At 32.6% G+C, this 13,926-nt stretch overlaps 4 protein-coding genes and 1 non-coding gene across 5 annotated transcripts; 1 reads left to right on the top strand and 4 right to left on the bottom strand.

The window, feature by feature from the left end:
• Window positions 1-217: 217 nt before the first annotated feature.
• Window positions 218-1,087, bottom strand: DPC29 (post-initiation translation factor DPC29; the record flags this gene model as incomplete). Its single annotated transcript, XM_001644571.1, has 1 exon — window positions 218-1,087. The coding sequence occupies one exon, from the start codon at window positions 1,085-1,087 to the stop codon at window positions 218-220; it is 870 nt and encodes a 289-aa protein (XP_001644621.1).
• Window positions 1,088-1,457: 370 nt separating this feature from the next.
• CHS5 (Chs5p) lies at window positions 1,458-3,176 on the bottom strand (the record flags this gene model as incomplete). Its single annotated transcript, XM_001644570.1, has 1 exon — window positions 1,458-3,176. One exon carries the CDS (start codon window positions 3,174-3,176, stop codon window positions 1,458-1,460), a length of 1,719 nt encoding a protein of 572 aa, XP_001644620.1.
• An 842-nt stretch (window positions 3,177-4,018) lies between these two features.
• Window positions 4,019-4,936, bottom strand: Kpol_526p14 (uncharacterized protein; the record flags this gene model as incomplete). Its single annotated transcript, XM_001644569.1, has 1 exon — window positions 4,019-4,936. The coding sequence occupies one exon, from the start codon at window positions 4,934-4,936 to the stop codon at window positions 4,019-4,021; it is 918 nt and encodes a 305-aa protein (XP_001644619.1).
• Window positions 4,937-9,190: 4,254 nt separating this feature from the next.
• On the top strand, window positions 9,191-9,264 carry Kpol_526trna2. The gene has a single exon. It is a non-coding gene; the product is annotated as a tRNA-Val (tRNA).
• A 406-nt stretch (window positions 9,265-9,670) lies between these two features.
• Kpol_526p13 (uncharacterized protein) lies at window positions 9,671-10,867 on the bottom strand (the record flags this gene model as incomplete). Its single annotated transcript, XM_001644568.1, has 1 exon — window positions 9,671-10,867. The coding sequence occupies one exon, from the start codon at window positions 10,865-10,867 to the stop codon at window positions 9,671-9,673; it is 1,197 nt and encodes a 398-aa protein (XP_001644618.1).
• Window positions 10,868-13,926: the final 3,059 nt, after the last annotated feature.

The following is a 13,926-nucleotide window of genomic DNA, read 5'->3' as shown; positions in this document are numbered from 1 at the left end:
AAAATAATATCCCTCTGTCTTTCTTACCTGTCACCATCTTAATTTGGAATCGATATCTTGCAACAACGTCAGTCAACCTTTAAGCATATGTGGAAAAAAAAAATTAAAGCAGTAGATCAAGTGATATACTAAATGAAAATGTGATAAAAAAAATTTTATTGGATTAAAATGTGATTATGGTCGATCAAAATATGTCCAAACAACCTTGCTTGACCTTTTAGAATTCCATTGTGTTATTATGTATTGAAGTCACATCATCGATCGAGTCCAATACGTTTAAAAATTTAGTTAATCTAGCTTTACTTTCTTCATCTTTAATTTCTGTGATCATATCAGATTTAGCAAAGTAACCAATACCAACTTCATTGATTTTGAATCCATCTTTTTTCAATGACAGTGCAACGTTATTGGTTTCCACTGGATCAGTAGTGATTTCAAAAATATTTTCCACCGGTTCGTTCTCTTCTTGTTTGACTTTTTCCAAATCTTCGACACCATCGACTTCCAATACTTTTTCCAATAACTTATCTTCAGTATTGTATTCTTCTGGAGGTTCAATTACAACATAACCTTTCTTATCGAAGAAATATAAGGTTGGAGTCATGGAACCTCCAGCTTTTGTAAAGGCACTACGTATTAAACCAACTGTTCTTGATTTATTATCAGTCAAGGCCTCTACTATAAAAGCAGTTCCTCCTGGACCCATACCTTCATAAAGACAAGGTTCCATCTGGCTCTTATCAGCATTTGAAGTGCCAGAAGCTTTCTTGATAGCATTTTCAATTACTTTCTTGGTGACGTTATTTTTAGCTGCTGTTTCCATTGCAGCAGCTAGACGTACATTTAAATTCGGATCAGTACTACCACCACCTAACTTCACAGCTAAGGAAATCTGATTAGCCATCTTGGAGAACAGTTTATTCTTCTCACTATCATTTTTCATCTTATCATGTTTAATAGTCGACCATTTATTATGACCAGAAAACAATGGTGTGTTGTAACTAGCCCTTATTGAAGCTTTTACAGAACTACTAAAACACCTTATAACATGATTGTTATTCCTAATGACAGGACCTTTCCCATACATTGTAACTTGAATAACAATAGAATACAAATATGATTCCTCAATTGATGAGCTTGTTAGACAATGTGACCTCTTAAACAGCTTCGATTGATATTCGAAGTGTGTTTCATCATGCCTTTTTTTTTATCATAGTAAGCATATTTTTTCACTTTTTCATACTAATCTTCCTCAGCTTTAGAATTCGTTAATAGTATAAAAATTGAGAACCTGACTGTCGTTTCAAATCCCTCTCTAAGTAACTTGAACCTAGATCTATCCAGGATGGTTATCACATCATTTAACGTTAAGCATTGCATTACGAGATAGTACTGTTTATTTTTACTTTGTATTGTTAAATATACAATTTACTTATATGTCTATTTATTTAATTAGCTTATTTCTTCTTGTTCTTGTTCTTCTTCTTTTTATTCTTTTTGTTATTGGCTTTCTTACCATTTTGAGAACTTGGAATTGGACTTGAATCTTCTTGTTGGACATCTACTCCTTCTTCACTTTGTTCTTCACCTTGATTGATAGTGCTTATATCTGTTTTATCATCCATTTCGACTTCAGTTTGAATAGAGGTATCAACCGGTACTTCTTCTTCAGCATTTACTTCAGAATTGATTTCATTGGTTTCTGGAGTTAGTTCTACATCCTCCATATTCTCAGAAGCTTCATTTGCTTCTTCAATATGAGCCTCAGCTTCAACATCATTCTCCACATCTTCAATTACCTCATTCACAACTTCATCAGGAATATCTTGCACTTGTTCTTGTTCTTCCTGTTCTTCCTGTTCTTTCTCCTCACTGATGCTTTCATTTACAGGTTCTTCTTTTAGTTCTTCTTTTATTTCTTTAGCTTCTTCCTGTGTTTCCTCATTTAATTCTTCCTCTTTAGCCTCTTCAACTACATCCTCCTCTACTTCTTCTTTTATTTCATTCTCAAGTTCGATATCTTCTTTTATTTCGTCATCTAAACGGTCTTTTGGTTCTTCTTGAATTTGTTCTGTATCTTCGTGTTCATTAGTGTTGGTATTTTCTTCTCCATCCTGTAGATTAACCTCTTGTAATTTCAATTCTTCTTCAACAGCAGTTTCCTTATTCTCGTTTTCTACTACATCAGTGTTATCTCCATGTTGTTGTTCTTTAGATTCAACTTCAACTTCAGCTTCAACGTGGGGTGTTCCATTTTCATTTGTATTTGATTCCTTTACCTCTTCTATGTATGCGGCTTCTGGTTTTTCATCGACAACACCTGCTGCACCTCTAGAGTCAGAACTTGGAACAATTGGGAAGGTATAACTTTGTAAAATACTTGGATCGGCATCTAAATAGAAACCTCTAACACCAACAATTCTCTTTTCTAACTCACATGCTCTTACCCATTCTGGCCTTACAATTGGAATATTACTTGATTTTGCTCTTAGAAGTTCGGGATCATCTTCATTATCAACATCATTACAAATGAAATGAGTTGTATCGATGACAACTTTTTTCTGTAAAGGTCTAGCCCCTATATTACCCAAGCTTGCAACAATTTGTTCTTCAGTAATTCTTTGTAATGGATCCAATGGACCTAAACAAACTGTAATACCCGACATATCAGTCATTTTATGAGTAGTTATTTTGATTTTTTCAGACCACAATTGTCCAGAAGTTGTAGACAACTTCAATTGGAACTCATATTGAGTACCTATAGATAATCCTGAAATTTTGGTCTCTGATACTTTCAATGGGTTTGGAATGACCATTGAACGGACACCTTGTCTATATAAAACTAACGATTTTAATCTTGCAGAACCCAAATCCAGAGAATCCCAAGCCAAGACACAACTTGTTTGCGTCACATTTACCACTTTCAAAGTAGGGGTCTTTGGCTTGCGAGCACCGTACTTCTCCAAGATCTTAGATTGAATGTCATCAAACCTTGTCTTTTGTCTTTCTTCTTCTTCGAGATTTTGAGATACCTGTAATTTCACAATAGAACCAGCTCTAACATTTTCTGGAAGCAACATAGTAGGAAATTCAATCACATAATGATCCTTCGTGGTTAACAATGCCAAGGAAGCATCGAGCTTACCTACAGTTAAAAGAACTTCAACTCCTGACATAATATATAGACTTTAAAGGAATACGAAATCAATAAAAAGACCAATTAAAATGAAATTAAATGCTTATAAAACAGATTCCAAACTCTCCAATTACTCTACTACCTGTTGAACTACGCTAGTAACCTCACAAAGATTTCGAATAACCACCGTTGGACCAATTTGGAACAGATCTGTCATCCAATCTTTAAATATCTTTACTCTTTTAATGGTTTAAATCTTGTAGGTTGGCAATATTTTTCGATTCGATATTGAGTTCCCTCTTTTGTTCTTTGAAAGTTGAAGAAATATCCTTCGTTTCTGATGATATCTAAATTGTTCAAGTCATAGCGTAAGCAATTTGGTATCCAGTAAGGTATTGAATCAAGGATGATAGTTGAATGTTTAGTTGATCAAGTGGTTCTAAAAGTTGGTTTATCGTATTTATTATATTATTTTTGGAGTTTCCCTTGAAAACTGTGTTAAAATTGAGTATCTACAAGCCAAATCATCGATAAATTACTCAGACATTGATTATTCAAGATCTCTGGAGAAATCCAGTTGTAGTGATTGTAACAATATTTGATTAGTTTTAAATTTAAATCTATAGATGAATACTTATTGTAAACGTTCATTTTTATAATTTTACGATTTTTTATTTCTGTAATCCTTTTTTTTAGTTTATTGAAAGACAATCTAATTTGGATTAGATTAGCTTTTAGATGAATATAAAATATTTGATCTCAAGGAATACCGATTTTAAAAAGGTTCTCCTGATAATGTTTTCGTTCAGTTTAATGTCGTTAGTTGGATTCCATTGGGAGACAGTGGGGTGTGGTGGATATTAATATTGTCCTTTTGTTCCCCTATGGACATACTTCTTTTTCTTCCCAAACGAAGCAGTATTGGCCATCGTATTCTTTTTCAATTTGCCTTTTATATTTCCATCTCTCTGCACCACTTGGACCTTTCAAGTTCAGATAGTCTACTTCTTCAATACAAAGGCATACCACTGCAAAATTTTCCAACCCTGCATTTTCTTTAGTGCCATCTACACCTCTTTGGATTTTATCTAATTTCTTGCTTGTTTCTGTTGTGATAGGCTCACCAGGCTGTGGTTTCCTGTATTGAGATCTAGTCGACCTTGAAAGTAAGCTCCATTGTCTTTTAATTTCTAAATTCCAATCTTTGTTAGTGGCATATGGGTTTTCCTCAAGGACCATTATTTCACCATTGGTATTTATGGAATTATCAGATAGCACTTCAGTGCTATCAATCATAACATCATTATCTTCAAAATAATTTTCACTTTCATTTTCATTTTCATCTCCATTTTCATTAGGTTCATCATTAGTATCGTATTTGTACAATTCATCAAGATTATGACCACACATTTTTGGTGATAAGATTCCATATTTTTTGATTATTTCTTGTGGTAATCGATTCAATTCATTTTGGGATAATATAAAACAATCACCACTGAATCTAAACTGTTCCCAAGTTTGATGGAAATAAAAGCAGGCCTCAAAATCTGTGGATCCACTCAATTCATCACATAAAATCGACTCCTTGATCTTATCGCTCCTTATATCAGTATTAAAAGTCAATATATTCGAATTTTTATCCTTGAATAAAAAATCTCTGAAGACTACAGTTCTACAACGAGGTTTATTACCATTTATTTTATCCACAGTAGCTAATTGGAAAGGCACAAAAGGCTGTGAATTATTTTTACAAGCTTGAATAAACGTTGGCACCCATGGTGCCATTTGATGTATTAGCATACTCTATCGTTAGAACCTATACAATTCAAACTCCCAACCACACACAGACAAAATAAAAAGAAGAAGAGGATGATTACCACTAATTTATCGGATGTTAACCATACAGTATCCAAAAAAAAGACTATATTTAAGTCTGGTATACTATTACAACACTATAAAACCAACTAACTGTTGTCTCGATATAGAGATAATACCAGACCCAATCGATTTTTCTTACTAGAATATCAAATCTTTGAGTTCAAATGAACAATTCAAAACTCAAAGTCAATGCAAGTAAAATATCTACTTAAATAATATTAAATTAAAATGATAAATATACAAGAAGATGTAGTAGATTTGATCCCAATAGCCTTGTAACTATCCAACGATCAAAGTAGGGACTGGTTTTGAAATAGTTTCGAAACGTCGAAATATCCGATTCGAATGAAAAGAGGTCTCCTTCTTTCCTCTCCCTTTCCACTCTCATCCCCTCCAGAGTGACAAAGGGCTAGCTGCCCATTAACTTGGTATATATCTCTTTACATTACATATTCGAACAATCATTCTGAACTTTAATTCTTGGTTCCCCCATTCCTGTTGTGTGTTACAATGTTGCTGAATTAATCGATTGATTGATTGATTGATTGATTGATTGTTGAGGTTGATTTGACAAGTCAGTGAGTAATTTGATAGAGCCCCTAGGAATAAAAGTTGCAGTAGTTTGGTAACGTTGCTTGTTTTAATAAGAGAAGTCGCTGCTGTCCAATGCAAAATTAGTGGAAGCCGAGGGAATTTAAGAGACATGTTCGTCAGAGGAGAGGTGACAGGGGGTGACAGGGGTGACGAGAAACGACAGTGTCAGTAATTCGACGATGATAGGGTTGGGAGTATCTTGTTTAGTTGGGTTGTAAAGGTTTGTAACCGGCAGTAATTGGTTAGTTTAGTTTTAAAAGTTGTTTACGATAGTTTAGTAGTTTATTTCTTCCATTTCTTTAATTTCTTTTCTTTTATTTATTTTAAAGTTTTGTATAGCAATTACATTAAATGATGCTGAAGTTTGAGTAAGAGTAGCGTAAATGTGATAGAAGATAAACAAAAATTATAACTGGTTAATAGGATTGTTTTGAATCATTTTATTCACACTTTTATTAGATGACTGGATCATTTCTTTGTGTTAATACATAGTTACTTATCACAATATGCTACATAAGTTTCTTTTATACATGGAAAAGACATTCAATTCGAAAAAAGACTTGTGTGACATGATATCATGGATTTCATATGTATCTAATATGAAAAACTCACATGGCCAATGTCAGCAACATTTTTCATTTTTGCTCCCCTTTTTCTACTCTTCTTCTCCCTCCTTCCTTCCCACTTTCGCTCTCATTCATATATTGTTATTTCAATATTTCATATATTTTATTTAGCTTTGAAGTTTAAAGAGTTCATCGTTGGAACTGTTAGGGATGAATTTAAAACTCTCACAAGGGATGTCCCAACTGGACTGGCCACGGAAGTGTGCTTCATCCCACCTCTTGACTCTGATATCAGCATGCCCTGTGACATCATATGTTGTTGAGAAACAAATCGCTCTCTCGGATGCCTCTTTCATTTCCTTAATTGCCGCTGAACATACCCATTGGTATATCTCTTGTGGAGTAGTTGCATCACAACTTGGCCCTGAAGTCCAAGGTGCCCAACCTATCCATAAAGTATAACTCTTTCCATCTGTCGCAACGTAGTTAACGGAGGTTTCACCTCCGTTACAGAAGTGTCTTATTGAACCGGCTTTAAAATTGTCCGGGTCAAATTGTTCTTGCTCAGGATGCTGTATCAGCCCCCACATATCTTCATGGTTCGGCATAGTGGCATTATACGCTGCTACTAGGTTAGCTAGCATGAATCTGGGGATCAATTTGCTTAACCTCATTTTACTCAATGACTGGATCGACCATTTACTTTGATACATAGTTACTTCTTATACTAGGGTATATATAATGCTCTTTTATACGTCGACGATGAATTGAATTCGAAACAAACTCGTGAATCATGATAATTTTGGCTTTAATATGAAGAGATTCACTTACTAGATGTCAGCAATTATAGATGCCAGTTGCACAATAAATGAAAACGACGCCTTTGGGATTCTCCTAGTTCTCTCAATTTGATGGCTAAGAAATGAGAGCTTTTTTTTCCTGTAAAAAAAATTGTAGTTATGTAAATGGGCAAGCCCAAAAATCGTTTGAACGTACTATGGAATTGATAAGGAAATGGTAATGGAAACATTTATATAATCACCTCATGGCTTTTACTTATTTTATTCAATAATAGGAAGCATGCATATTTAGTTACGGAAGTGGCAAGATATCTAATTTTAGCTTTTTTGACTGTATACCTTACATCCTTTTAATTCATCACATAAGTTCATGGAAATGATGAAAAGACCTTTAACTAACTCAAGGATTGAATTTTCACCAATTCACAAATAATCACTCTTACAAACTATTTAGAATATTTCACAGAAGGATATCAAGCAGATTGTAATCTGCTCAAAACTTATTTCCACATCCATTTATCTCTTATTCCAAATACTTTTTTGGAAGACGGTAGAAAACAGTCAATTAGCAAAACTTATAATACATATATTCAGCCTTATACTCATTAAGCATTGAGGATTTATATTGTCAAGTTGGTAGAAATATCACATACAGCACTTATTACTTTTCATTGTTTTATAATTGTCCATCAATATTTGATTTTTACAACCGACTGTAGACTTGAAATTTAAATTGTTCAGATGTAAAAGTATTATCTGATTGATTCATTTTGGTGATTGATACAAGATGTTTTTAATATAATATTTATATTTATTTCTCCGTAGTGTCTTATAAATGTAACTAAATAAATATATATTAATATTTTAGATAAACAATATTTTGGATGTACCAAAATGTCATGCCTTTTTATATGTTTAGATCCAATCTCATAATCTTAATATTATTTAATTATGATAATAAATTATGATGCCTTTGCACTTCACTTCTTATGATATGATTTGGCAATTACTCAGAAGGTCGAGTATGACATTTGCGATCGAACAATTGCAACGTGTCATAACCTTTACTGTCATAACCTTTACTGCCATAACCTTTATTGCCATAACCTTGAAACCCATTAGTGTGAACCATACATTTTAGGTTACAACATAAATGTACAATATTGATGAATGATATTAATATAATAGCGCTAGTCATTTGATCATTTGAATAGTATAAAAGTTTTGGATAAAAACTTGAGATATATTTGACTAGTTAGTAGACATAATTTTTAAACACTCATATTGTATAATTATGTGCTTACTAGTTATTAATATGAATAACTATGATTAAAATACAACACTAAATATATAGATGTATATTTCTTACTTAATTGTTCTCTTACTCTAATTGTTCCTTCAAATGGAACCTCTATCTAATATACATACTCTACACTATGCTCTTTATATAACACGGACTGTCGTCGTAAGTTTGGTGCAACCAACTTATATGAAACATGAAAATGTTTCAGATGTTAGCCCTAACAACCCTGATCGTAAGCAACTTCCTACGAACCATAGCAAACTATCAGAATGTCCTTATTAAATAATAAAACAACTCTGTTGGATAGTAAATCCAACTAATAAGAGCGGTTACGAATAATCATTAACGCACAAGATAGTTGAACATAATTAGGAACACGTCAGCAATTAAGAAAAGCGTCGACGAACATACGAAAATAGATTCATATAAAAAGGCGAACTAAGTTAAGATTTAGAATTGATAATGTATACGAATATGTAATTAGATATAGAGATATAAAAGAGGACAAGCTTAATAGTACTCAATTAAGTGTATTGATTCCACGTTAGTACAAGATGACAGGAATAAGGAAAGAGGATCTGTCATGATTGTTAAAAGGAATGACGCTAATGGACAACTGACATGACGTATATAAAGGGCATAGTTCCTGAAGTAAAGATGTACACTTTTGTTATTAAACAGAAGACCATAGAGATCTTTATATATTTAATACTACTGTATAGTTATTATAATAGTTAATTAACCTCATAGAGCTTATAACTAGTAACCTTAAGTATTTACTTCTACGGCTTGTTTCCCTAGATAAATACTTAATACATTGATATTCAATATTCCGGATCAAACAATACAATAAGTGACGATCACATCAGGACTTATATACATTAACTATATAACAAACTCAACAAGTTAATATGGTTTCGTGGTCTAGTTGGTTATGGCATCTGCTTAACACGCAGAACGTCCCCAGTTCGATCCTGGGCGAAATCAAATTAATTTTTTTCAATTTTTTCCTTTTTAAATTTAACTTCCCTATAAAAGTACCAGTCCCACATCATCGTGTACAGCTTAAAAGACAGACGTACTGTTGTGCACCATATTTTTACCCCTTCCCTCCACATAGCAACCCATTCCTGGCATATCTACAATTAATTACACCAAAAAGAATAAAGTAGTTGAAAAATTTGTCTTTTAAAAATAATAACTAATACAAAATAAGTATATAAATAAATATGAATTTATTACCGAATTGAAAACAGAATGTTTTAAGAAAAAATATGAATATTCCAGATAGTATAATATACGACAATAATAATAATAATAATTAGTCAGAGACACTAGTCGTGTTGAAATAAAGCGACAGTAAAAAAAATATAATAATAACCTTGTAAAATTTTTATAACATAAATTCACCAATACCGATATTGGTTGAAACCATTTGCCAAACACCACTTTTCCTCCTAATGGCGTTTTTTTTTAAATAATTATTCTTCCTTTTCCTCTTTTTTGATATTTTATCAATTTTATGCTTTTGTGAATTAGATAATGCAATTGGTAAGTTTAAATTACCTTGAGAATTTCTATAAGATAATAATTTAATTTTATAATTTAAATTATCATCATTTGGATCTAGAATCGAAGTATTTGATTCTATGTGAGAAGTGAAAGATTGTTTTAAATCTTCAGTGATGAATTCTTCAATTGGGGTATGCTTTGGAGTTGAAGGATTAGTAGAAATTGAACTGTTTGCAATTTCAGTTAATTCGTCATTTGTTTGAACAGGCATATAATCAATTGATAAATCATCTGAAGTTTTGACTTCTCTCCAGAAATCATTCGTTATAGAATTATGATTGATTGATGAAGATTTTGGTGATGTAATATCATGTGTATTTTCTTCACCAAACAATGTGAATACACCATTGTTGGCATTTTCAATTTGAGATGCAGATATAGATTTATTGTTATTGATAGTTGTGGAAGTTACAACAGTATTGGAACCAGCATTGCTTTTGGAGACCATTTCGACATTCTGAGACTTATCGTCGTTTGAAGTTACAGCAGCGTCTTGGTTTAGGGTATTCACTGGAGTAACACCATTTAATAGTTTTGAAGAAGCAGTTGTGCTACTATTATGATGGTGATGGAAACGTTTTGGATATTGACAAGAGAAGTAAATAGGGGATAACAGACCTTTATCGAATTCATCTTCATCTTCGTTATCATCATTTGTATCGAATAAAGGTGAAAATAAAATATCAGCTTCATTATCTGAACAAACAGGACTATCGTAATTTTTCTTTTCCTCATCCTCTTCGTTCTCATTTTTGTTCTCATTGTCGTCATCTGTAGCTGTAGTTGTCTTATTTTTGTTATTGTTACCAGTATCAGCATCAAAATGGGTGATAATATCCTTTGGTCCTGCCGACTGATCTGAATCTATAGTAGTAGTTGTAGTTTTATCATTATTGTCAGCCTTTTTCGACTTGTTGGAAGATATAAATTTTTGAATTGGAATAATATCATCTTTAGTGAAAACACTATTGATAGCTTTAAAAGATTTTGAACTTGTATTTACTTTAACAGAATTCATAATTGCAATGAAATGATATGATACAATATGATGTGATTTTTTTTCTGGTTCTATTGAGTTTATTCTTGCAATGAAAGAAAAACAATAACACACAGAATATTTATATATAAAATGAAAATATATGAATAAAGTTTCCTTTGATTATTTATACTATTCAGCAAATACAATAAATAACTACGAAAATAGCAGATAGATATTCAAATCCAATCCAACCCCAAAAACAAGAGAGAACTGTGTGTGTACCCTAGCCTCAGCTCTTCTTAACCTTGCTGTCTAGGAAAACCAGTTGAAAGGAACGAGATGAACTATCTAAACAGTCTTTAAATTCTTTTTTTCAAGGACACACCCATATATATATATATATATATATATATTTGTGATTATTAGTTTCAGGACAACAGAAGAATCAAAAGAAAGCAAAAACGATATATTTTGAATTAATGTTGTTATTACTCAGTAGTATCAGCTTGAATGTAAAATTGATGAGATTTAATGAAAATGTCCATCGAATCAAAATCAATCAGGCCAATTTCTCTGTCATATGTCTCTTCTCTTGCTTTTCGCTCTTGCCCTTGCTCTTGCTCCCTTGGAAATAGTAGATTTTTAATCGTGAATTTTTACTGTATTGCATTCAATTTTTAAATTAGTTACTATTCTATTCGTATTGTTCATCATCATCATCATCATCATCATCTTCTTCTTCTTCTTCTTCTTCTTCTTGTTTATGGTGGTGGTTGTAGTACCTTCGAACCTCATCTCTTTCTGTCTCTGTCTTTGAATTTCTTTTTTTAAATTTCTTTTGTTTTTTCTTAAATCGGTTTGGTGCGTATTTGTGTCTGTACGTCGGTACGTCTGTGCTTCACATTTCTTTTTTTCATTTTCGTTTTTCCAGGAAAAAAGTGGCGTAGAAAGTACCGTTCATCCACTGCCGCCGACCGTTTCCTTTTTTCTTATTTTTTTGGGCTTTCGGTAGAGGACACAAAAACAGAGAAATTCCGCACACAACCGTCGAACCGGAAATTAAGAAAAAAAAAAGTTGAAAAAAAGAAAAAAGCGAAAAAACAAAAAACAAACTGCTTGGAAAATTTTTCGGGCATCGCACAGAGAAACAGCAGCAGAGAACCCGAACAACCACCACAAAATCCCATTTCTTTTTTCATTCTTACGAACTCGTCTGGGCAAGTAAACAGTTTTTGTGGAATTACTTTTTTTATTTTTAATTTCTTTTTTTTCTTTGTTCTGCTATTGGTGCTCAACCTTCCCAAAAGCCAAAGATTCAGACAGACATAGCTGCATCAGCAAGCTCAAGCTCACCAAAAAAGTATACAATAAAGTAAACAGCAGCAACTTACTAACGGCTTTCCAGCCACCGAGTTTGAGAGAGGTCTGTCTGTCCAGAGAATAAAAGACAAAATATATTAAGTCTTCCCTTCCCTCTCAAAAGAAAACTACATCTTAAGCTTGCTTGCTCTCTTTCTTTTACCTACAATTTTCCCTATTACAGAGGGTATCCAGGTTGATCCGATAGTGTGTCGGAGAGGGGTAAGTAAAATAACAACATCCACCCACCCATCCAGTCTCTTCTATTCAAGTCAAAAAAAAATGCTGGAATATACTGGACTCAGCTCAATGTTCCACTGCTCTATGCTCAAAGTACTGCTCTATTACGGATTTATTGGTTGCCCTGGGTCTTGTACGAACCAGTCTCCAGCTTGAATTATAATATGTTGAACAGGAATGTATCGGATGTCCGGGTAACATTTACTACTACTACTACTTAGCATCAGCAGCAACTTCAGCACTTTATAAAATGACAATAAAGAAGAAAAACTTTTCGTTACTTATTGGTTGATTGATATTGCATAAATCATAAATCAATCTCGCTGACATCCCAAAATTTCCATTTACAAATGGATCAATATAGTCGTGCCGATTCATAGTGTCCCAGATCTTTAAAGTGAAAAAAAACCAATCAAGCAGAAATAAAAAATTTTAAGTCCTTGTAGCGACGACCCAATTTCTTCTCATCTTAATTCGTAACAAATGTCTGCCTTCTATGCCCTAACCTTATACAAGATCATCTGGTTTTAGTTGTTGCTTCGAACAGTTTTACCATCGCTTGATTTCACCTCAATAAAGCAAACTTTCACTGAGCCAGTGAGAGAAAATTTTTTTTCACCGTCTTACACTGGAAAAGTATTTAAGCAATCGTATTTAAATCCAGTTCTTGTAATAGTTTAACAATACATTTTCTACATATAAAATTTATTACACTCTAATTATATCATTCTCATTTTTTTATATTCTGATACCTTGGTTCGGTACAACACCAGGGAATATACATATTGTGTGTAATATGATATCGACCAGGTGGTCGATTCAGAGTGAATAATATATATTTTAGAGAACACTTACCTTTTTTGTAAGAGAAAGAGAAAGAGAAAAGTACGAGATATTCTCGAATTCAATTCAATTCAAGTTTTTTGTTCAATATATCTTATTTCTGTTCCTATGAACTAATATGATTAAACATTACATTCCATATACCAATTGTTCCGACTGAATAGTAGGATTTCCTGCATGTCGACAACACCTTTTTCGTTAAGTTTCAGCCTTGTATGATTTTAAAAGATATTATTGCAAAATTTTTGAAGATGAATATTTCTTCATTTCCCTCTCTACACTTCTCATTAAAATATAAGAATTCACTCTGGAGATTATTGATTTCACAATAATGGCATCCTTATCAATTGATTAATTGTAAAATGTGATGATTTGTTGTCGACCGGGCGGACATATTAGTATCTTAGGTAAGGTAGTTTTACAATTTAAGTTTCCCTTTCAGTGTACAAATTTTTTGAAGGGGGGATGGTAAAACATCATTATCTTATCTTTGAGAATTGATGATTGGTCACAAGATATCTGATTTTTATTGATATTAATGGTTATTCACCATCAGATGATGGTGATATTCTTAATTTTATTTTTACTTGAATTCAACATTTGGTTCTTGACCATTTCAAATATTCAAAATATCATGATGATTTTTTATATTCACA

The sequence above is a fragment of the Vanderwaltozyma polyspora genome, genomic scaffold, assembly GCF_000150035.1.
Source record: "Vanderwaltozyma polyspora DSM 70294 KpolScaffold526 genomic scaffold, whole genome shotgun sequence".
NCBI classification, from domain to species: Eukaryota; Fungi; Ascomycota; class Saccharomycetes; order Saccharomycetales; family Saccharomycetaceae; genus Vanderwaltozyma; species Vanderwaltozyma polyspora.
The sequence above is the reverse complement of the archived record's forward strand: the minus strand, read 5'-3'. Positions and strand labels throughout refer to the sequence as shown.